This window comes from Passer montanus, unplaced genomic scaffold (assembly GCF_014805655.1).
Source record: "Passer montanus isolate IOZ18808 unplaced genomic scaffold, ASM1480565v1 scaffold3, whole genome shotgun sequence".
Classification (NCBI taxonomy): domain Eukaryota; kingdom Metazoa; phylum Chordata; class Aves; order Passeriformes; family Passeridae; genus Passer; species Passer montanus.
Genome location: NW_024367707.1, coordinates 1,044,454 through 1,069,525, shown reverse-complemented (window position 1 = coordinate 1,069,525; position 25,072 = coordinate 1,044,454). Strand labels below are relative to the sequence as shown.

Sequence of the window (25,072 nt, the reverse complement as noted above, 5' to 3'; positions counted from 1 at the left end):
AGAAACTGGTCAGAAATTATCTGTCTAGTTGATCCTGCCTGATGCAAAAATCTGGACTGCAAAGAATTTCAAATCTCCTTCAAGACCTTTTTAGTGTACTTACCATTCCTTTGTGAAAAAAACCCAAAATCCAATTATAAAAACCAGCAGAGAGAATAAATGGAACCCTTTATAACATCATTTTCCATAGAACTTTTATGTTGGTTTGAATAAAAACATGGTAAGAGCTAATTGCTTAGAGCTAATACTCTTTCACCTTTTATTTTGATTACTTGATAACAATGAAGAAAGAACAGGAAGATTGGGAAACAGTACCTGAAGACTGTCTAAAATAAGACTGCCAATAATAAGAACAAATACTAAATTATTTCTTCTTCAAAGTTATCTCAGGTATTAAAATTTGCCTATCTTTTCCATTGCAGTTTCTTTGTAGTATGATATTTTTTATGGAGTGACAGTGCAAAATGGCAGGCTAGCACTTAATTTTCTCTATTTTTAATTCTATTTAAAATGCTGGCCTCGATTTCTTAGCTAAGACATGAAGAGCTTGTTTTACTTTAACTGACATTTCATTTCTCAGAAGTTTGGTGACAGAATAATAGTAAAGTGTGCACTGTGACATACAGATACAAATAATACAGGAAAGAAAGGCTGTGTTGGTGTTGGAATCCTATGATATACTAAAAAGTACTTCAAAATAAGACAAGATTAATTCCTAATCTAAAAAATAACCCAGAAATTATATTCCAGGCCTAAAGAATAAGATGGATCTGTAATTAGGAGTGGCACAAACTGGCTTTGAGGAGGGAAATCTGATAGGCTGCGAGGGCAAGGAGTTGTGACCACAGTGCACAGCTTCAGTCCTACAGCTCCAGCATTAGGATTTCAAACTGCTGTCCCACAGCTCCCATAGCTTTTTGTTAAAGAAACTCTCAGCCTTCTTTAAAGGTATAAACCATATGTAGAGGTTTTTTATAAAATCCTTCAGGAAAGTTTTAGAAAAGCTTTTATGATGCTCCAAAATGAAAATTTCACTCCTAATTACACTCCTAATGTGCATTTAATTTAAAGACAGAAGATAGTGGGCAGGAGTATGCTGCATTATTGTACTTTAGAACAGAAAATAAAAAGGTATTTATTTTCATAGCAGGTACTGACTATATAGAGCTTGCTCATAGGAGATCATAAGGGCCAAAAGAATCAGCAATTTCAGTGAGGGATTAGGCAACTTCATGAACAATAGGCAAAAAACCAGATGCTACAAGGACTCCTCATGTCCCAAGTCCAAGAGCTGTGGATGCTGTGGATGGGGCAGTACAAGGGTAACATTCAGCAGAAGGCAGCCAGGTTGGTACAGTCTCCCTGTTCAGCCTGCCCTTATGTCACCACCAGAGATATTGGTTAAGTAGAAGAATGATAGTTTGATTCAGAAAAGCATTATGCTCTCAAGTGTGATAAAACCCTCTTTTAGTCCCATTTAAAACCTATTTGTTCTTGTATTTGTTACAGCTCTATAAAATACAAATTCTGTAACCTAAAATACTGAAAGATCTATTGCAAATAGAGAGTTATGTGAGATACAAAATATTTATTAAGAGCAATGCTGCCCTCATTCAAATTTATGCCAAATCCTATGCAAGATGTTTCCTCTTTTTTTCTTTTCTAAATTATAGGGAAATCTGTAGTGTTATAAGCAAATCTTCTTTTAGTACTACACAGGAAGAGTTTGATTTGTTACTATGTTGGCATAATATATTATTTATATTACCAATACATATTTCCTAGCTGCTGCTAAGAAGAGTCTCCAACTCTTGACTTTGAGATAAATCAAGGAATTTTAAAAAATAGTAAACACAATACATATCAAAATCCTTTCCATGACTGTATCATATTCCAATTATTTAGTCATCACAAATTTCCACTGTAATGAGAAAGTCTGAAAATGTTGGCAAGATTGAGACAACATGAATGGTTCATCTGAGAATTCAACTGCATCTCGCTTTAGGGAGTAAAAGGGCATAAATTCCCCCTGTCTGAACAGATTGCTCCCAACTACAGCAAGGGGCAAAGGAGACCACATCCTGACTCCTTGAACCATGTTGCAGTTGCAGCCCTTCTCAGGCAGAGCAATACAAATCTGCTCCTCACTCAGGCAGTGTGGCTTGGAACTTTACAACACAGACCAAACCCACTGAATCAAAATCACTGATAATGCACAAGACAAACTTCAAGGACTATAGATTTCATAAAGCATGTTTTATGCTTTATGTTTCTCCATATTTCACAGAAGAAATAAGCATGTAACAAGTAAGGAAAGGCTGAAAATAGGAAAGTTTTTTCACCTGGCTCTCACACAGACTGGCTGGTAATCAGCCTTCTCATATATATTCTCCCTAAATATTCAATACTGGACACTTAGTGGTGTTTCTTACAAGCAAAATAGGACTCTCTTCCTGACCCACTCAAACTAAGATCTCTGTATTGGGAAGGACATGCACATCCTCTTATTAACAGACTTTGTTATTCCTGTTCATCACTCCTGAGCTGTGCAAAGAAGCCATTATCACCAAATTACAGTCTACAAAATGCATGGAATAAAAACTAAGGTGATTTGGGTGGAGAAAAAACAACACATTATATCCACAATGTATGTTGAAAGCTTTATTAAACAAAGTTGTAGGGAAAGTCACATATCTTCTTCCTCTCTTGGCTGTCGCTATATCTATTTCATATGCTCCATTACCTCTGCACAAGCCCAGGAGGTGTTTGCACGTAATAGCATTTCATTCTTGATTGAATTTACACTGAGTGTTGCCTGTCTATTATGCATATATATGATTCTGCATTTTATCACCCCTAAAAACACATTGTGAACCCCATGCCATACTTTGGGTAACATACCTTACAACCACATATTTAAAAAGGCTATTTTTAGCTCCCACAGATGCAGAGACACTTTATTATGTTCAAGAAATCTTTCTGCAAATGTTATTCCTGAAAGGGACATAATTATGATGCATTGTGCATGTTGTCATTTTGAAACTGTGCACCAAAGTAGCCGCTGCAAGTAGATTAATGTCAGAACAGATAACAGTCCGCTCTCTGATGGCCAAATGGTCTGGAAGTCTGAGACAACCCATCTCACATCTCAGTAGCAGGAAACAAACAATCATTTTTGCTATGATCTGCCCCAATTTTGTGTCTATGAACAAGAATTACAAATGATTTTTCTATTACTCAGTGAGATTGGCCAGGAGTTTGTATTGTGGCTAAAATATGATCAAAACAATTAATGCATGTTCAGTTTATTGGGTTTTCTGTAATAGAATCTACAGTGTGTAAATAATATTCAAAGAGATATAAAGATGGGGTTCCTGCCCTGCCCAACTTCTTCCTTAAGAACTCATACAAAAATCTCCACAGTCTATGGCTTATTGACAGGTATCAATGGTAAATGAGAATAAGGCAGAAAAGATGGTACGGATAATTAAAATCTTCGCATCTGGGTGATGTAATTTGATGTATGATTTGTTACACATTATAAACCTAATTTTTCAGAGGCAGTGGGTATATAAACCAGCCAAATTTCAAGTTTGGTCTGAGGAATATACTTTCTTTCCTTTTTGTATATATTATGGTCAGTAACACACAATCTGTAAGAGTGGATAAAAATATCTGGGAACACCTTTTTAACCCCCTGCCTCCCCCTCTCCCCTCCTTTTTCTGTAAAATCCTGTACACACAGTCTTGTCTCTTCCATTCGCTTATTAAAAAAAAAAAAAAAAAAAACCAAAAAAAAAAAAAAAAAAAAAACCCCTTTCAAATTTTCCCCCTTCTACATTTTCCATTGTAGAATGGACAATTTTCCATTTTGGAATGGACATTTCCAAAGTAGTGAGTTTTCTCTGAACTGTAAATTCAAAATATTATTCTTTCCTCTCCCATAGGAGTGTAAATTTAACCAGATTTCTATTATGGAGATCCTAATTTTAAATAATGTTTTCAGCTTTTTTTTGTGTGTGTCATTATTTTTAGGTGATTGAGTAGTTTGCATTAAACCATACCAAATTAAGAAAGTTAAGTTTAAACATTAAGAATTACTATATAGAAAAAATCAGACTCCTAGATGTCCACATCAAACACAAATGGACTGACATACACAGATGTCTGCATTTTTAGAGACATTTAAGACTGATGGAATAATTTAATTGAGAGTACTGTATATTAAAAAATATTTAAAAGTATACCAGACTATTTCATAATTGCAACAGAGTATTTTCCTGGATCATTGGTAATGTGCCAGACAGAACTGTGACTGAATCTGTTAAAAAAAATCTTACATTTCTCAATTAATTTCTCATGAAAAGCAGCTTTCCACATTGATGTGGACACTTAACTATCTAAAAGCCTCTAAAAATGAAAGTTCTTATCAAACATAATAAAAAGTGTTCTGAGAAAATACTCATATTATAGTATAGCTATTTCCATCTCTCATTACCTGAACTTTACTTCAGTGCAGACCATAAAATTAGAACTAAAAACTAATTTTAACATTTAACCTCTATGGTGCTAAGCAGTTATTTCTGATTTGTCTTCCAAATTTGATTTTCTTTTTCTTTTTCTTTCCCTCCCCAGAACACCAGACAACCAGCAGACGGGAAGAACACCAGCAGACAGAACACTGGCAGGAGGTTGCTGCCCAGGAACAGTTTGTCATGGTCAACCCTTACAGGGACTGGCATCCTCTATGCTGTGTTGCCTTCATAACAGTGCATCCCTCACAGGCAAAATTCAAATACATTTGGAAAAGAAAGGAAAAAACTACAGAGGCAGATGGAAATGAAGTCAGAATGTCTCCAAGGAGAAGCATCAATAGCAAAGCACTAAATTTCATCATAATTTTCTGTTGAGTATTGTGAAAAAGTGCTTGTTTTCACATTATTTTTAATAATCCATTACAATTCTTTTGAAGTACAGGGAACTGGAAATGAGTCCTGCTGTTCATTCTTTTCTTTCTGAGATAGTACTAAAAAAATAATCTGCTATTTATATGGATTTTGTGCTGAAAATGATAATTACAGTGAAAAAGTCTTACTATGCAATGGCAGTTGAAGGAAAGAGGGTTGAAAATGATAATATAAATGGTGATTTACCCATCATTCAAAACAGGATGAAGAATCATTTATCCTATATATTGTGTAATAGCATCCCTGAAGATCAACCCTACAGCAAAGCCTAGCAATGATCATATAATCCATGGAATTTAGAAATGGGCATACAATGAAACATGAAATCAAGAGAACACATTTCCTGTGAACCCTGGAGTGGAAAAGTCCCAATTTTCTCATAATAAAAACTAAATGCTTGGTATTCTATGCTAAGAGGTCTCCAAAGGCTGTCCTGTTATTTTAATTAAGATTTGTGATTTTAAGATTGGCTAATGAAAGAATTTCAAAGGAATTGGGTAATGAGCACCCAAGGAAATGAAAAGTCATGTGTACAGTTCCCTTAAATTCCACTTAGAATTCTGGCTTATGTATAAAGCATTCTAATTATTAGAGACATACAAAATTATTAAATTCATACAAAAACCATCATAATTAAACAAAATAGATTAGCCACACCTTGATAAGAAATATTGGGAAATAAAATTAATAAAAACAGAAACTAATAAACAAAATGAACATGACTGAATAGAAGTTTCAGTATGAAAGATATTCATTAATCTCAGCATATGTAGCTAGAAAGAGTCAAAGAAAGATACTTGTAAGATATCCTTCTCAGAAGACAGGTGATGTTTGACTTAAATACTTCTGCAGTCTAGCAGGAAGAGGAGGAGATGGGGGAGGGAAATATGGTGATATTAAATTTGCATATACTAATCTAGATAAAAAACAAGAGCATTTCTATGCTACAAATTTTTCTCCATCCCTGAAGTTTTGCACTTCACCAATACAGACCTTTATACAACTAAGTCTTAGAGAAGACAAACTAAGAGTCTTGCAAACTTTTCCAATTCACGAATTACATTGGTTTTCCTACTTTTCCTCTCCACCTACATTTAATCCATCTTTCCTGTCTTCTCTTAACCATAATCACAAGATAAGTGAGACAATTTTACCTTTTTTGCTCTGCTCAGAACAGTGGTCTAAATCCTGGTTGAAATTACTTACAAATATGCAAGTTTTTCATCCACAAGCACCTTATCAGTACTATAATTTAAATACACAAAATACCACTAATTCTTTTCTGTGAACCCTTCTGTCTCTAAATCAATCATATCAACAATGTCTGTTGTGGATTATATTGCAGGTTTGTGTAACTCTGGAACATTTAGTACAGGAACACAGAAGTGATATTTTTGGATTCATAACATCAGGACCAATACACATATTACAGTCACTGATCAGAAGGGCCACTTGGCTGTGCTCAGCCCCAATTCAGATTCTTCTGCCTCTAAAGAACTTCCTCCTGACTTGTAAAAAAGTGCATGGGAAATCCTCTTTAGTAAATAAATACTGAATTTGCTTTTTGCTGCCTTTTTTTTTTTTTTATTTTTGCCTCTGAATTAGTCAAGGAATACAAAATACAAATGGCTGAGGGAGTTGATTTCATCAACAGTCTCACAGCACTTTGATGCCAAGCTGTCATGGTTGTCATCTAGTGAACACAAATATTACGTGGTTACCTAGCATCATTGTTTTTGTTTTTTATCACATGCCTCAATGACAGGTCCAGGTAGGGGGGAAGCCCTACCCAAAATCACAGAACCACAGAATCACAGACTCACAAGGCTGGAAGAGACCTTCAAGGTCATTGAGTTCAACTCGTGCCCTAATACCTCAACTAAACTCTGGCACTGAGTGCCACATCCAATCTTTTTTTAAACACATCCAGGGATGGTGACTCCACCACCTCTCCAGGCAGACCATTCCAGTACTTTATCACCCTTTGCATGAAAAATTTTTCCCTAATATCCAACCTATATTTCCTTTTGTGCAGCTTGAGACTGTGACCTCTGGTTCTGTCAGTGCTGCCTGGAGAAAGAGACCACCCCCACCTGAGCACAGCCATCTTTCAGGGAGCTGTAGAAAGTGATAAGGTCACCCCTGAGTCTCCTTTTCCCCAGGCTAAACAATCCCAGGTCCGTCAGCCATTCGTCATAGGGCTTGTGTTCCAAGCCCCTCAAATCACACCACCAGCAAAAATGCTAATAGTTTTTATGTGTTTTGAGGCACCATCATTTCTTTGCAAAACACAACCATTCTGTCACAGCTGAATCCCACATCTGAATGACATTATAGGAGTTTGCCACATATACCAGTTTTCATCAGAAATATTATGTCATATGGACCACATATGAAGGAGTAGAAGGATTTATAATAACATTTTAAAATGTTATCAGTGTTGATCCCAATGCACAGCAGGAATTTAAGACACACTGATTAAATACCAGAAAGGAAAATGGTCAAACATATGTCAAAAGGTTGGACATTTACCCTGAGATATCATCACACATCATGCCACCTTCAAAACTGTCTGTTTGAATAAAAGATTCCATGGCATATGCAGTGAGACATAACTGGCAACTCACAATAGCCCAAAAAACATAATTCTTCCCACAAAGAGAAAAATGCTTAAATTCACCTTCTGCTTATTATTTCTTCATTTTAACTTCCTTGCTTTTTGGTCCAAAAACATAAGAGATATTTCTTTGAACATAAAGGAAAAATAAAACAGGGTATTTGTGTTACCTTAGAACCATTTTTTTCTAAAATATCAAAACTAGCTTCTCCTCTAATTAGAAACAACTGCTGATCCTAAATTTTTGTTTCTCACAGAAGGAAAGTGTCAAGCTGTTCTGTTAAAACATCAAAAAGAAGCCACTTTGAGTATCACAATACAGCTTTTCTCTTTACCATTGCTAATATTAGAACATTAATTTTTTGTAATTTTGTTTTGGGAGGTAGGGTTGTTTTTTTAAAAAAACTAAAATCAAATAAAACTAAAACTTGGAACTGTGGCCTTCAGGGTGATAAAAGAAACAGATATAGGAAAGAGAGATAAATCAGGGAGTTTTTCAGTGTCCCAGTGGAGTAAAATCAGTGCCTTTGGTCTGGATATCCAGAAGCTTATTTGTGCTAAGAAATGGTGGGGACTGGCTGTTCCACATTACAGGAAAAGTGCTCAGTTTGCAGGGTTGTGCCAAGTATGGCACAAATGTCCTGCTGGGGACAATCATTGAGTTGCTTCATTCCCAGTGGAATGTTCTGGCTCCATCATGTTTTCCATCAGAAAACTGCTCTGCACTGCTCCTCCACAGGGGTGGAGATGAGTGAGACCAACTGGAGGGAGGTGTCTACGCCTGAGCTTGTGCATCCAGAGAAAGAAGCCATTCCAGGAAACAATTCCCCTCACCTCAGTGCATGAAACCCAGGGTGATTTCCATATTTAACAATTCATCTGACAAATCCAGAAGCATGAAAAAGAAAGTTGGGAACTGGCTGAAGTGACTAAATCTCACGTATGAATCTCATATTTGGCTGGAGAAAAATCCTTCCTGTAGGCAGAAAGCACCTGACCATTAGGAGTGCCACGGTGAGCAGTTAAATTGATCTTTTAGCTCAATAAGAAAAATGGTCCACAGACGCAGCAGAATACAGTTCTGAGATTGATTTGTTACCTTGCTCATTGTATCAGCTGGCAACAGAGACAGATGAGAGCCTGGAGTAATGTGAAATGACCCACACTTACTACAAAACGAGGGTTTTTTAATTAAGTACTCCTTCAGCACTTGATTACATGGAGAGCTGAATCTTCTGTTTCAATTCAGAAAAATACTTTAATGTCTCTTTCTTGAGGAAAACTGTCCCATTGCTTTTAGTAGAAACACTTTTGTGTTTTAAGCTGAACGTGCATTCAGCCATTTTCTAGGATTTCATTGCAGTTGTAACTTGAAAAATTAATATTCTATTTACACTGTAAATTTTCTGTTGGCTAATATGAATTTTTTTAATTTTATTTTTGCAGTAATGAAGGATATTGAACAAAACAAATTCTACTTCTATTTGATCTATATCAAACAAAAGAAAAAATAAACATAAAAACCTATCCCGCACCATTGCCAACTAGTGAAAGGAAAAGAGAGTCTTGAAGTGTTAGAATCTAAGGCTTCTTCAACATGTTGCTCATCATTAAGAACTACTAGACAGGGTAGACAAAATCAGACATTTTTTGACCTCATCTTCTGCATACAAAATTCAATTTAGTAGATACAACAGGAGAATATGTTGAAAAAGAGATGAGCCAAAGGGGACTCCAGGCAGCAAAAAACTCGACAAAGGTGAAGAAGGTGGGGCAAGGGAAACAAATTCCAAGCACAGTGTTCCTCTCTCCTGAATTCCACCCATAGTGCTCCCAATTCACAAGATGCAGTTCTATCCACCATTATTTCACTGCCTTCCAAGAACCAAAGGAACCTACTGTTTATTTACCTTAAATCTAGTGACAGCACATGGCTAAATGTGGGGCACATGAAAAAAATGTGTATAATGGTTACGGAATAGAGAAATTTTTTTAAGAACTGGGTGCTCCTGAATAAAAATTTGCCTTTAAGCCTCTCTTACAGTGTTTTCAAATTTTTTTCCTTTCGCTTGTAAGCAGCTCCACATAGCACAAAATTTAAATGTTGCACTGGAGTGAGTTAAGATGTTTGTCTCCTTACATTTGAGTAAAGTACTTATTTGAGTGGTTTTTATTACTTAACGCGAGTGTTATAAAACAATATGTACATGTAAATCAACTGAGAACTTTCCATGAGAGCTTCTCTAAGTGCAAAAAAATTATTATAGAATTCTACTGGGAAAAGAGAAAACAGAATTCTAAGAATTGTGCTTACTGCAGTAGAGCTAAGTTACTAGAAACTACTTATTATAAAGCTTATACTGCATTTTTTAAAAGCTGGTGACGTTTTTTTAAACAATCCGTTCATGAAAAAGGATGATAATGACACTGCTGGCTGTTCTGCCTCAGGAGGGAGTTGCCCATCTGCTAGCAAAACCCTGAACCTATATCATTATTTGGATGTGTTTATAGAAGTATCAGAATACCCTTGGCACATTGAGAAACCAATAGGGCACATTTCAAGATCACAGATTTTTTTAGTTTAAATTCTGGGGTAATTTTCTTTTCCATATAAAAGAACTGTGTTTCAAGATCAGCTTCATTAGGGAGGTCTGCTGGGATTTGATGTTTTTATTTTCTTACAGAAGAAAACTTATTTCTTGAAGAGAAGCACCATCTCCTCACACATTAAGTGAGCAAATATACAATTGTTCCCCCTAGTTTTTATTTGCATTTTATTATTCCAACTAGATTAGAATTTTATATATTGCAACATTATTTAGAAACAAGCTGCTTTTATATTTCCTACAATTTCTGAATAAAACTAAAGCCACTCTTATATTTTCTTGTTACTACTTCTAATAACATATTTCAATATTGCTACAAAATAAAGCCCCTAAAACTTGTGTAACTGTCTTAGCAGATCCTCACAACTATGTAGAACTAAAAAAAAAGTGTCTAAATTTTAACAGGACTTCTCCTTAAAGCAAATCACAGCTGAGGTGGGAGGATTACAAAGCAGGAAATAAAGCCATGATTTCCTTAATTTAAAGCACGTTTGCACTGAGAAGGTATAGAACACAGAATCCATATTTGAGAATAGCATTTATATATAATGACAGCATAATTTTTCTTGGAAGTCACCTTGTAGAACATCTTGCTCAGATACTGCTCAAATGTGGCCAAACTCAGAGTCACATCAAGAGGTCACACAAGGCTCTATGCAGCTTTGTGATGAATATCTCCAAGGATGGAGAATCCTTGACATCTCTGGACAGCTTGTTCCAATATTTCATTATGTTCATCATGCACATTTTTTCTCATAATATTTCAATAGAATTCCTTTTGCTGCAGCATGTGTCTGTTGACTCTCATCCTTCTGCTGGGATCCTTTGAGCAGAGTCTGGCTCCATCTCTACAGACTCCCATCTCATGGATGCAGAGAGCAAGGAGGTGCCTCCTGAGCTCTGTCCAGGCTGAGCAAGCCCAGTTCAGCCCCTCCTCATTTATCAAGTGCTCTCCTGCCCCTGACCACATTGCTGGCTCGTCACTGGACTCCCTGCATGTCTGCCCTGCACACTGGGCAGCCCAAACCAGACACACAACTCCAGATGCTTCCCACAGGTTGATTAAAGATTTAATTTAGTCCAGTGTCTAGTTAGGCATTTTTATACTGTCTGGGCAAACACAGAATTCATGAGGGTTTGGGGATTTTTCACACTTTCCACCACAGCAGGATTTTCCCATGTCTCTGTGGATAGCACACAACTGCAAAAGCCTTTCCATAACCATGGTGCATTTGTAGAGGACCTCCTGCAGCAGGGTCTCTGAGCTGCACGTACTGGTGGAATGAAAGCACAAAATGAAAGCATGATTTGGATTTTAAAAAAGTAGATTATGTAAGATCCAGTGTTGATGGAATAGGTTATTTATACTTATAACATAGGTCAGACACAGAAAATTAAAAAAAATAATTGCTACAGACAAAATGCAGCCATAATGAAAAGTTGGTACTTCTAATACTCAGCATATGGATGCAAACAAAACTGCATTGCTACACTCTTATCCTTTCCATACTGAACAAGTTATACTCATCATGATAATTTATCTTTGTCCAGAACTGGAAAAAAAACCCCTCCTTAAATTCTTTCCAAGTAGACCAATAAAAGCAAAAAGAGGAATGTTATCTTTAGGTACAACTGTTATATGGTGATCTACAGCCTGCCTAAAAATTAATTGAAAAATGATGAAAGTAACTCTTTTACTTCAATGAGTTTAGAATCAGATCCTTAAAGGTACAACTGTTATGCATGTCCTAGTAATTAACATGATAGAGAAATAAAGAAATAGCTGTTAATCACACTCCAAAAGACAGTATTTAGACAATTTTTTTTACTGTTGCAGAAAACAAATATACTCTGTAACACACAGTAATGAGGTGGCCAAGCTAGTTTAAAATATCATCTGTCTTTTTGTTCAACAAAGTATTAAAAAAGGAGTCTCCTGACACAAATTCTATATCCCTTGAGGTCCAATTTTCTAACTACTAGACATTTTTTTCTTCCCTTTCCCTTTAAAGACTCAGATTTCCAGGCCCTCTAGAGCATCTTCCTGCATTTTCTAACCTTTAGAAAGAAACTGGAAGGCTCACAGACATTTTTTCATTTTCTTCTATTCTGCAAAAAAGCAAAAGCCTTTCAGGACCACAAATCTTGTAATTTTAAATTAATAATAATAAGTTAATATATTTAGAAATCTGTTAATTTATTAGTTATTAATTCACTTCAAAAACTGAAAACAGATTTCCAGTACTTTCATAAATTGGAAGTAATTTCAGAAGTCTAACAGCTTGACAGCATAAAAGAAGAATTCCACTTGATACCCCATATTAAATACAACAACAATAACACTCTGAAGTACACATAAAATAATAATAGTGTCTCCTGAGCAGTTATATCCTACTGTGAATTTCCTAGAGGTAAGTGAGGTTTTGCACACCATTTAATCCATAAAGTCATCTGTAGGGTTATGGTATCAGAGAGGATGCACAAAAATGCCAGTGAACATGCTGCAGAATCAGTTTCAGCTCCATCCCTGTTTTATCAGGATAGTTTATCCTGGTCCACCAGTGACACAGGGAATGTCTGCAGTTGTGTATTCATACGGAAAAAGAAGATCCAATGAGATCTGAAAACAACTCTCAAAGCATCATGACAACACAGAGTGAAGGATGGGGCAATTATGCTCTTGAAGTTTGATTCAGACAGTGTGAATCTAAATCCCCAGTTTACTGGCACCACACTTGGATTCGGGACTAGCAAAATTTTCGCTTTAAGCACATCACAGGAACTGGACATGTTCAGAGCCAAGTGTAAAATCTTCTGTTATGATATTTTACAGTACGTTATCTGAGGATGCATGGAACTTTTCATGCATTTGTCACTAAATTGAAACTTCTGTAGACCTTAAAGTACAGTAGTCAAAAGGGTGAAGACTCCACCTTGCCTATAGCTCACACTTCTGGCATAAGCTATATGGACAGAGAAAAAGCCTCAGTCTGTAACTATAGTTTCTCATTCAACACAGGCACATCTAGAGTGCACTGATTCATACCCAGTAATGCAGAACTGCAAATTTAAATTTGGAACTTACAGGTGCTTCTGTAATAACAGGATATAAGTCTGGAAAACTATAATTTTTTTTCCATAAAAACGGATGTTGGAACACAGTTTGGACAGAAACCTTCCCATTCTTCTGACCTATGTCAATATTAATTGTAAGGCTGCACATGAAAATGCACATTTAAGTTGTATACTATAAAGCATGATATGCAACCATGGGAAAGGATAGATAAAAAGTACTCAGACAAGAGGAATATAAGTTAAGCCCACTCTTTTTTCTGCAGTTTATAAACAAATATTTTTCCTTAACTGTTATTTTACTATCCATCATCTGGAAAAGATTCTCAACTATAGAAAAATAAATTACAATTAAAAGTGAAAACATTTCCTCATTCTAGTTTTGTTTACTTCTCCAACAGACATATGATCAAACCCACCTTTTATTGAATAGACAAATTAATTAGACAGAAATAAATTTTCTACATCTGTTTTGGATGACTACTCTTGGATGACACAAATCATCCATCCTGAAAGTATCTTTTCCTCTTCTTTGCTTAAAAGTCTCAATAACTAGGTTGGTCTCATTCTACACAAATACTTTTTTTTCAGGTTAGTCCACTCTACTGCACCTAAAAGTGAAGATTCAACCTATTCAACTCTTAGAATCAATGAATAAAAGCAGGCATAGAAAATTGTAGTCCCATTCATATCATACTTATTATAATAGCTTTTACTAATTAAAATCTATGTTCATCCAGTGATCCAGTGCAATAAAAAGCCATGCTTTCAACTACATATGCTTCAAAAAATTTGGATGGACATCCTACCTTGGCAAAATCCATGGAGAGAATTCAAAATTTAAGGAGATTATAGTACCTGATCTCTTTGAACAGCATTGTTAAATAACTTCAAGCTTTGCACAGCCTCTATGATTCACCACTTTCAGTAGAAACCTATTGATGCTGCAAACCTTTCTCAAAATATGATGCCAAAGCAGAATTTCTGAGTAAAGGTTTGTTGGCATCTTAAGTAAGGTTTCCATTTTTCTAAAATGTAGCAAAATTGAGTTTATTGTCCTGTTCATCACAATTTTCTCTTTTATGAAGAACGCTCACCTGACCTTCAGCTATAAAGCATGTTGATTGTTTTGAAGTAAAGACAGTGAACTGAAGCAACTGGGTAAACCATAGTTTGTCATGTCCCTCACCTCCCTACATCATGGCACATTATACAGCCATGAACTTTCCCATGAACTTTATTTGCATGATTTCTCATCTAAAGAAACACAACAAGTCTCCTGTCAGCCTGCCAAGGCATCTTCAAGTACATGAGAAAAGTATAATAATTTTCCTTTAATGAAAACACAGATGATACTAATGCTATTATTATATATCTTTACTACACACTTTTTAGTATCTTTTAGTTTAATTATACAGAGTTTAACAAGATATACACAATCATAGATGACTAAAATATGTAATGCATTTGCCTGAAGTATGTCACTCATTTGACTGAAAGATTAACTATAGATATTTGGAAGAGCAGTCATTATGCTACTTTTAGTATGCTACTTTTAGTATATATTATGTGCACCACTTAGGAGAATTTAATTTGTATTTTTTCTTTCATTAAGGGGAAGCTGCCACTAAAATAAGCCTCTTTTAAAAAAGTTGTCTTTTTTGAGTTTTTTTTGTCCTATAATTAACCCGTGTATGTGCTATTCACACAGAGTGCCAATTCACTGACATCAGCTCCTAGCAAAGTTCAAGTGACGGCTAATGATGTCTTAAACTTTTATTGAGGAAAAATATGGCAAAGTTAGTGGCTGTGATCCTTTATACAATCAGATTGAAGTGAACTTAACCAAAATGCCCTCAGATATGGAGCTTCAACAACATTACATTCTGCTGTGAAAGAAAGGACAACCTAAGGTCACTTATTTTTACCTGGGTGATTTGGAAAACGGCCTGTTACATATACTGCTAGGATCTGGGATTTCTTTGCTTTTAAAATGTTTGCTCTGACATTGCAATTTACTATTAGAAATGTGACTCTCTGCTTTGAATGAAATATGAAATGGAAACTAAACCCAAAACCAGTAAGAGTTTGATAACACCACAGGATGAGCTGTTTGAAGTATTCTAAATTCTGGGGGAGCAACTAGAGACGTTTTATAATGAAACAGCTTTCTTTAAACATTTATCTCTGTAATGATGCATTTTTATAAGGGAAGTATTTAGAAGTATTGGCTGTGTTTAGATGGTATTTTACACCTAAAATCTAAGAACTGACTTTAAAAAAAATCAGCTCAATCTACAAGGATGGAACTTCCATTAAATCTTACTGAGGTACCTGCAAAGATGCAATAAACTCCAAATAAACCATGATACAGTGTGGTGACTTTCAATTACGTTTAAATTAGAACCACAGGAAAAATATCCCTATAATCTTCTATGGAATGTACAGATCAGGGGAGGTAAGCACTACTTTTGGATTTCCAACTTAGATCATATCTGGCATGACTTTTTGCATTAGTCAAGTACCCACATGTCCAACTTCATCAGCTCACACACTGCTGCAGACACTCCATACATTAGAAAGCTGGGTAGGGTTTTGGGTTTCTTTGGTTTTTTTTTTCCTTTTTTTTTTTTAGTAACATAAAAATTCTTTGTCAGTTTTGAAAATTGTCTGTCCTAATCTCACCTAATAATCCAGTGATAGATTTACAAGAAGAATGAAATATTTCATGGCATTAATTTCTATGTATTAAATGATATTGAGATGATCATTAGAGAAGCGGGAGACAGCTAACAGAACTGCAGTCTATATATAGACATTGGTTCTTCCATTTCATCAGAGAATATATTAAATGTCACATTCTGTTGCACAGCCAATTAGAGAGGTAAGCATGACAAAAAAGAGTTTTCCTGCTGGTTTTGTTACCAGCACAGCATGGTATCAAAAAAAGAGACAGGGCTACCCAGCCAGGAACAGACTGCAGCAGTGTTAAAATATTTTAGCCTTGAACTAAGATAAAATGCAAATAAAAAGCAGTTAATTTTAAAACATACATGATATTAACTGAAATTCTGTGGAGTTAATAATTTGATCTCATATTTAAGTAAAACACATTTGCAGAAGGAAGCAAACTATGGATTTTGCCTGCCAGAATAATATGCTAAAGTGAGGTATGAAGTATAAGTAAGTAGTGCTGTACCAAGTATTTGACAATATAAAATTTTAAAACCAAAATTATTCTGAAAATTACTAAAAGATAATATGCAAATAAGTCTTCTTTGGCCATCAACCTTTCCAAATGACATAACAAATATTTTAACCTAATGCCCTGTGCAGATGGCACTGGAATTATCCCTTATATCCATTCAGTTTTAAGGATATTCTAATTAATGAAGCAGTATGTAATTCTACTTAGCAAATATAATCATCATTAATCAAGATGAAACTAATATGTTCATCATATAGAAGGTAAAGCCAGCCAAATTTCTCAAAAATAGTTTAAAGCACTAGGGGAAAAAGGAAGTATAAGAAAACAAGCAAATTTAATCCCATGAGACATCAGCATATTTTCTTTAAAATGCCTCAGTGCAGAGTCTCAATAAAATGTATAAATTTTTTCTCCCTCTATTTCTAGTTTAAGCAAAGTGAAGAATATCAATATCTTCCTTAAAATAAATCAGATTTTTTTTTTTATGAGGAGGAAGATGATGAGAAAAAACAACAGAATCTTATAATTGGGAGTCCTAAACTCAGTTTAGAACTGAACTGAATGGAAATTTAGCACTGAAAAGTTTTGTGCAGGCAAGGCAAATCTTTTATATTGAACAATGCTAAATCTAGAAGGCAGGTAATTACTTTAGAGCTGTATAATACAAAATTACTTTTATTGCTACTGAGTAGCTAAATTTCAGCCTTTTTTCTCCTATAACATGAATTTCCGTATTTTTCTGTGTTTTCAAAGTTAAGTGATGCAATGATGCAGCTTTGCTGACAAAACAATTGCATTAATGAGCTGCTCCTTTTGTTGAGACAACTGAGGAGCCTTTGATAAACCGAGAGCAGCAGCATGTAAGGCTTTCAAAAAGTTATTAAGAAGTAACATAAGAAAAGGCGTGAAACGGGGTCGTCTTCTTCCTGGCAACCTGGACCTTACTATGCAATTCCTTCATTCTCATGAAGTTTATATTTCAACCATTGGCTTGCATACTCTTACAGCACAAGAAACACAAACATAAAGAGAAAATACCAGAGAAAATAGTAAATATTTTTCTTTTCTCCTCAATTAATTATCTAAACATTTCATCCAATCATTGTGTTCATGGGATAAAGCAGCTGAAGTGACAACTACATGTATTGCAGCCTATCATCTCTCCTGTGTTCCTTGTTGAAAGGATTTAATACAGAACAAAGACCACGAGGCTTTCAACTTGAAAAATCAGTGTTTCTCATACCTTTTGTTTGATGATCATGTCGTTGATGTCATCAAGATCACCTACTTTCACTCTCTGAGATTTTATCTCTCGATCCAGTCGAGAAAGCCAGTCAGTGAGTTCTGCCCATGCCTTATTGAAGTCAGCCAAGGCTGGAACCTCCAAAAGCACAGAAGATGGCATTTCTGGTTTGAAGGTGGTGGTTTCCTTGGTTACCCTGGTTTGTGTATCCACAGCAACAGTTTCACCAGGAGTTACTGAAAAAAAAAAAAAAAAAGCTTAAGTTACAGAATAAATGAACTATGATAGATGTTCATTTCAGTATTTCAGAATTTATGCCATAGAAAGGATAAGACAGAAATAAGCCTAATTCTTAATATTATCTTTGCTGAAAAGATGAAAATCAAAACTAAGAGCAAATATGAATTTATTTTTTCCACAATATTTCTATTATAATATCTGCTTAACATCCAGCATTCTCAGCATATTCAAATTCCACCTTTAGAAGACCAGCTGACCTAGTAACAGTACCAAAATTCACAGTGTAATTTGAACCTTTTGCTAAAGGTTGTTGAAGCATGAGTAATTTTCCAAAAATCTAGTAGTGGTCAAATCTCTCTATGCCAGAAGGCAGATTGAAAAAAGTTGGTTGGAGTATGCAACACATCATAGCATGACCATGTATTTAGAAGCAAGTTTCATTCACTGTGTCCAAGTCACTCTGTAGCTGTGAAATTGTCTGACCAAAAATCTTCTCCCTTATTGTTATCACCAAGTGCTTCCCATAGGCTCTGTGGCCAATATGGAAGTTTATACAACAAGAAATTCAGCCTTGACTAGTTGTTTACTTTTCCACCTCATAACTTCAAAATATTATGTGCTATTATTTGTATATTTGTGGATTTCTTTTTCCTTTCTTTTGGGGGAAAACAGACACATCTTCTTAGTGTCTTTTCCTGATCCATTAGCTATGGGTTTTAAATAATCTATAAATTATTCACTGCTTACAATGGGGAAGTACCCAACACTGAAATACCACTTCTGTCTCTGCAGCAAAAATGATGAGAGGTGTCACAGACACACACCATTGGACAGAGAAGTATGGAACATAAAATCATTCAGAAGTTCAAGACTGTCTTTTCTCCTTGATTTTTGCTATTTACAAAAACATGGCTATGAACTGTTGGGCTATTTTGACCTTCAGTTAATGAGGCAAAAGCAATTCCTCATGCATGTTATTATTGCAGATGATGCTACACTAAATTGTATTTTTTTTTCCTAATTTTTTAAAAAATATCCATCAAAGAATAAAAACTAAAATAGAGAAAACAGAAGAACATGTCATTGCTTCACTGAGGTTCCACAGTACTAGAAAAGAAACTAAATACCTACACTTTAGAATCTCTTTCAGAATCAGCTGTTGAAACAGCAATAACTAAACAAGGAAGACTGAAATAAAAACTCTGTGGAGTGTGTTCTACATTTTCTAGCATTGAACCGCCAAATAGTAATTTCTAAAGGACTGAAATAGGTGTTTTTTTGCATTTTTTCTAGCCCTCTTGTAGAGTAGAGAAAATCAGTTTCCTGCCCTCTTCCTGTGAGATAGCTTGTCTTCAACAAAAGCAAACCAAAACACCAAAACAGTGTAACTCCATGAACATTAAGTTTCTTGGTTTGGTTTGGTTTTTTTCTTGCTATTACTTTTGAAAGTCTAATGTTTTTTCATTGACATTCATGCCTTTGCAGCAAAGTCTGTTTGAAACATGAAAACCTAGTTAGTAGGTCAGGGTTCAACAGTTTGTCCATAAAGCCAAGGCCTCATATTTCCTCTGTGACTTACTTCAGAGATGTTCTTAGACAACAGGAAAACAGTTGCCTAACTTGGCATTCACATAGGTTAAACAGAAGTTGTCTCATCTCAGAGGAAATTTTTCTCCTCATCAGTATTGAGGTTAATTGAAAAACAATTTTCTAAACTGGGACATCCATCAGTAGACTTAGACATCTCTTTGCATCTCACATATTTTGACCTGAGTACACAATCATGAGTTCACAATTTAATATCTATTTATTTATTTTTCCCCCAGTGGCAGCCATTTCAGAAAAGGGTGTTTATAACCTTCTAATGTTTATGGGTTTACTGATCTGGATTTTGGCTTAAGGATTTTGGGGTTTTTTATCCATTGGGCTGGTTTTTGGGTGGTTTTGTTTGATTATTTTTGGATTTTTTTTCCCTTGATGTAGTTCCTTTGCATCAAGAAATTTCAAATATTACAAAAAATATTATAAGATACCAGCAGAAGCGCAACAGTCCAGTATAATATCTTATCTATAAACTTCAAGATCTACCACTACCTACCATCATCTTCTAAGGATGGCAATAATCTGTTCCAGTTTGACTGACCATGAGAATATTTGAATTATCAAATTATTTATAAAAATTACCTTTAGAAAATGTTTGCATAGCTATTCATTTCTGACACTGATCTCCCCTCAGAACAAAAATGCCACTTAGAACAGTATCCATCCCTTATTTCTCTTTGTTTATTCTTGCATAGATACAACACAGTTCATTTAACAGAACTGTATAAATGAGCAAATAAAAATAACAGACAAATATACATCCACATTATCAACACAATACGTAGCAAATGATCTCTTTCTGAACAAATTTATCCAGAACTGCACTGACAGTTTCTGTGACTCAAAGGGGCAGTTTATTGTTTTTGGTTTTGGTGGGGTCTTTTTATTTTTATTTTGTTTTTGGATTTTTCTCAGGACAATTAATTTAAAAACGTACGACTTGAATAATTCTTTTTAAAATATCTGAATAATAAGTTCTATCCTAATGAGTCATGTAATAAAAAATAAAGGCCTTCATCTTTCAATTTATTTAAAGGTTATAATGGTTCATTTCTGTGATATGACAAGCATGAAAACCAAAAGGAAAATTAAAATTTAAGATATTAAATCACACAAATATAAAGTTTTAAAGGTAATTTCTCATTAGCACGTTCTGTTCTTTAATAAAAAAGGAAACAACACAGAACAATAACAGAAGAAAAATAAAACACAGGATAATAGGTATGATTTTCAACTTGTTCTTGAACTTTGAAATACACTGGTGAAATTGAGAGTATATTGATATTATTTAATCTTAAAATTAATCTGTAATGTTAAACTTGAACAGTTAGAATAATTGGAATGTGACATGAAATTGAAATTCAAATATTGAATGCAAACCCAAGTAAAACAGAATGAAGCCAATTGCAAGGAGAGAATTTTCCCCCCTTTTACTCTGCTTATTTCAGTGTTGTGTTTCAAGAGAGGGTCAAACTGACAAGTTAAAACAAATAAAACTCCTTATTTAGGTACTGAACCGGAACAGAACAGACAGGAAGAATGGCAATGCTTTCAAAAGCTTCAAAGCCCTTCAAACATCCTCTTTCAAGCCACAGTCTTTAAGCAGAACTGCCTCAGTTCCCAGGAATGTTCCTAACCATCCTTCTGAATGCTTTTAGTGCTGGTTAAGTTGTAACTATGTCAGATAACTGCATCTACTGGGTCAAAGCTTTTTGACAAAGAAGAAATAACACAGTAACTGGATGTACATTTTAATTCAATTTACAAGTCTAGCCTGAGTTTTTAGTTCCATTGTGAGCAGCAACAATTAAAGGAGACCCCAGGCTTAAATCCTTCATGCAATGAATAGCATTAAAACACACCCACTAAACTTCATCCTTGTTTTAGTCAAGAAAACTCAGCTGCATTTTACTCACTCTGAGCAAACAGAGAAAGAATACCTGTACTTTGTGCTATACACTCAGACCACATCACTCAGGGAATTTGCTGTTTTAACACAGGCAACACCGACTTTAGTGGCTGAACAACTGAGGATTCCCTCTGCAACATCACTCAGGGAATTTGCTGTTTTAACACAGGCAACACTGACTTCTTTAGTGGCAGAACAACTGAGGATTCCCTCTGTTGGCAAAAGAGCAGTTCCCTGAGTGCCACATTGCACACCAGGCAGGTCTGGCTTATTCATGGGAAATCGTCCTGTCATTTTACCTGCACTTTATCCTTGTGGGCTTGACTCGGAACAACTAAACTCCACAAGACCACACAGGTGAAACTCTGTCAGCTACTAAAATGTATTTTGAGTTTTTTATCTTTTTTTCCCCTCTTACGCTGTGACATTACAAACAGTTTTCTACAGAGTTAGAGCATCCACAATTGTATCCTTAAAATCCAAGCAGATTTCTTGGAGAGAGATCAGGAAAGACAGTTCTGAGACTGATTTATTTAGACTTGTTCCAGTGATAAATGAATCATTCATCATCTCTGTCTGTCCTTCAATGTTAAGGAAATAAAGTTGAGAGTACATTAAGTTCTCCCATTCAGTACAGCCCCACCCTGCAAGGTGTTCACTGCCAGTTACACTTTTTGCAGAGGAGCTACAGCTACCTTCCAGGTGTTCTAGGTCATACAGGAGATCTGAAAGGAAAATAATATAGCCAACAGAGCTCTGATGAAGTATTATGAATAATATGAATTTATAAAAAAAAAAAAAGCCCATCAACTTTGAAAGCAAGGAATGTTGAGTACAGCCCCACCCTGCAAGGTGTTCACTGCCAGTTACACTTTTTGCAGAGGAGCTACAGCTACCTGCCAGGTGTTCCAGGTCATACAGGAGATCTGAAAGGAAAATAATATGGCAAACAGAGCTCTGATGAAATATTGTGAATAATATAAATTTATCAAATAAAAGCCCATCAACTTTGAAGTCTGAAAGCAAGGAATGTTTTGTTTTTTTTTTTTTTTTTCCTAGTGGTCTGAACTCGAAAGAAAGTCTTTCTGTTGATCAAAAATTATTGCCAACGAAATATTGTGAATAATATAAATTTATCAAATAAAAGCCCATCAACTTTGAAGTCTGAAAGCAAGGAATGTTTTGTTTTTTTTTTTTTCTTTCCTAGTGGTCTGAACTCAAAAGAAAGTCTTTATGTTGATCAAAAATTATTGTCAACAAAATTCCACCCACAGCTCTGTATGTGGAAAATATGCATCCTTAGAGCATTGTATCTCAAAGTTAACATTTTATTAACATTTTAATCAGCTTTTAAAGACAAAAATCATGTTTCAAAGTGAGTCTTTTCTATTTTAATACAACACCAATGTTTGTTTTTCTTAGCCTTCAATATGTAGTAAATAAAAATTCCTAGAAAAAAGACTTGGTAACTGCATCACGTATATTTCATACATAGCAATTTTTATAGACTATAAATGGATAAAGTTTTATATTTCTTAGCCTTCAATATGTAGTAAATAAAAATTCCTGGAAAAAAAGACTTGGTAACTGCATCAGGTATATTTCATACATAGAAATTTTTAGAGACTATAAATGGATAAAGTTTTATACCTAATTTCATGAACACTTAGGGAACATTCACATAACGTGTTACTGTAATCAGTTTAAAATACAAGTTAAGTGTCTACACTACCTTTTAATTTTAGAAGTTCTTTATGACTCTTAACAAGTCATTATGGATTATATATAGTTTTAATTATTAAAGGTAAAAGAAAAGAAGCTGATAGTTTATAGGATTATTAAATTTTAGACAGATCTAAAATAGTCTGTGCAGTGGGATGAAGGGGCTGAAAGTAAAGAATACTTAGAGGTTCAAAAGAAAGTAAAAAGTCAAGGTTAAAATGCTTAGGAGAAAAGTAAAAGATTTACAAGTGAATGTGTACTGCTGTATTTGATAAATAATTACAAAAGTTATGGTTTCCAAAATGTTACTCGTACTATTACTAGATTTTTACACAGCATCAGAACTTTAAATTTTAAATTTGGTCGGAAGTGTCAGCTTTCTCAGACTTTTCTTGCTTTGTCATAGGATAGATCTGGTAGGATTTTATTGTCATCCTCCCTTTTATATCTGTGTGACTAAGCCATTTATTGTACAATGCATTTTTCCAAATTCCTCCAAACACAACGGCAAGATGTTTTGATATTTTTTTCACTCAATGTAAAGAAAATTATATTTGAAAAATAATTACAAAAGTTATGGTTTCCAAAATGTTACTCTTACTATTACTAGATTTTTATACAGCATCAGAACTTTAAATTTTAACTTTGGTGGGAAGATAAGCGTCAGCTTTCTCAGACTTTTCTTTCTTTGTCATAGGATAGATCTGGTAGAATTTTATTGCCATCCTCCCTTTTATATCTGGGAGTGTGACTAAACCATTTATTGTACAATTCATTTTTCCAAATTCCTCCAAACCCAACGGCAAGATGTTTTGATATTTCTATCACTCAATGTAGAGAAAACCTCTTCTATCACAAACACTGAATTACAACAGGAATAAGAACACAAAAAATAGGTGGAGTCTACCAAACACTAAGAATTTCAGTGATATAAAACACATATGTTGGCTTTTGTGCACATAATGTAAATAAAATCTTAGAGTGAGGTTAAATTAGTGCCACATAGCAAAAAGTTCACGTTGTGACCTGTTGCTGCAAAGAGCTTCTGCAAATACTTTCTGTGTATGCAAGATACACAGGAATGGAATGTCAACTGTTCCCTTGGTCATGAGGTACTTCAAGGAACACAAAAAATAGGTGGAGTCTACCAAACACTAAGAATTTCAGTGATATAAACCACATATGTTGGCTCTTGTGCATCATAATGTAAATAAAACCTTAGAGTGAGGTTAAATTAGTGCCACATAGCAAAAAGTTCATGTCGTGACCTGTTGCTGCAAAGAGCTTCTGCAAATACTTTCTGTGTATGCAAGATACACAGAAGTGCAGTGTCAACTGCTCCCTTGGTCATTAGGTACTTAAAAGTAATTTCCATGTGCAGAAATTAGAGTTTAAACAAATTGCTCTTTGTAGAAGAGAATCAAGTTGGGGAATACTTCAGCAAACCAGGAACATATAAAGAAATCCATGGGCCCTGATGGGATGCACCTGCAGAGTGCTGGGAGATCTGGCAGCAATCATTACAAGGATTCTTTTTACAAACTTTGATGGATCACAGCAGAAGAAAGTCTCTGAAGACTGGAGGAAAACAAATGCCACTTCTCTCTACAGAAAGGATAATAGGGAGGACTCAGAGAATGATGGCTTCACCTCAAACCATGGGAAAGTAACAGAGCTGTCGGCATCCGGGCTGCGCTAGGAGGATCATTGCCAACAGGTGGACAGAACTGATCCTTCCCCTCTGCTCAACAGCTGGAAAACTGTATCCAACTCTTGGATCCCTAGTACAAGACAGCTCTAGAGCTACTGAAGAGAGACCAGTGGATGGCCATAATGATGATTAAGGGACTGAGACCTCTCTTATGCGAGGAAAAGCTTGAGAGAGC

The 25,072-nt window shown here is 35.1% G+C and overlaps 1 protein-coding gene across 6 annotated transcripts in view; it reads right to left on the bottom strand.

Annotated features, from left to right (window-relative positions):
• The window catches only part of DMD (dystrophin), a 1,159,435-nt gene that overhangs the window by 303,605 nt on the left and 830,758 nt on the right, over window positions 1-25,072 (bottom strand). For all 6 annotated transcript variants that reach the window (XM_039714180.1, XM_039714179.1, XM_039714182.1 and 3 more), the window contains one exon: window positions 17,714-17,949. In XM_039714180.1, the coding sequence (XP_039570114.1) occupies window positions 17,714-17,949 (236 nt within the window). The remainder of the gene's footprint in view (window positions 1-17,713; window positions 17,950-25,072) is intronic.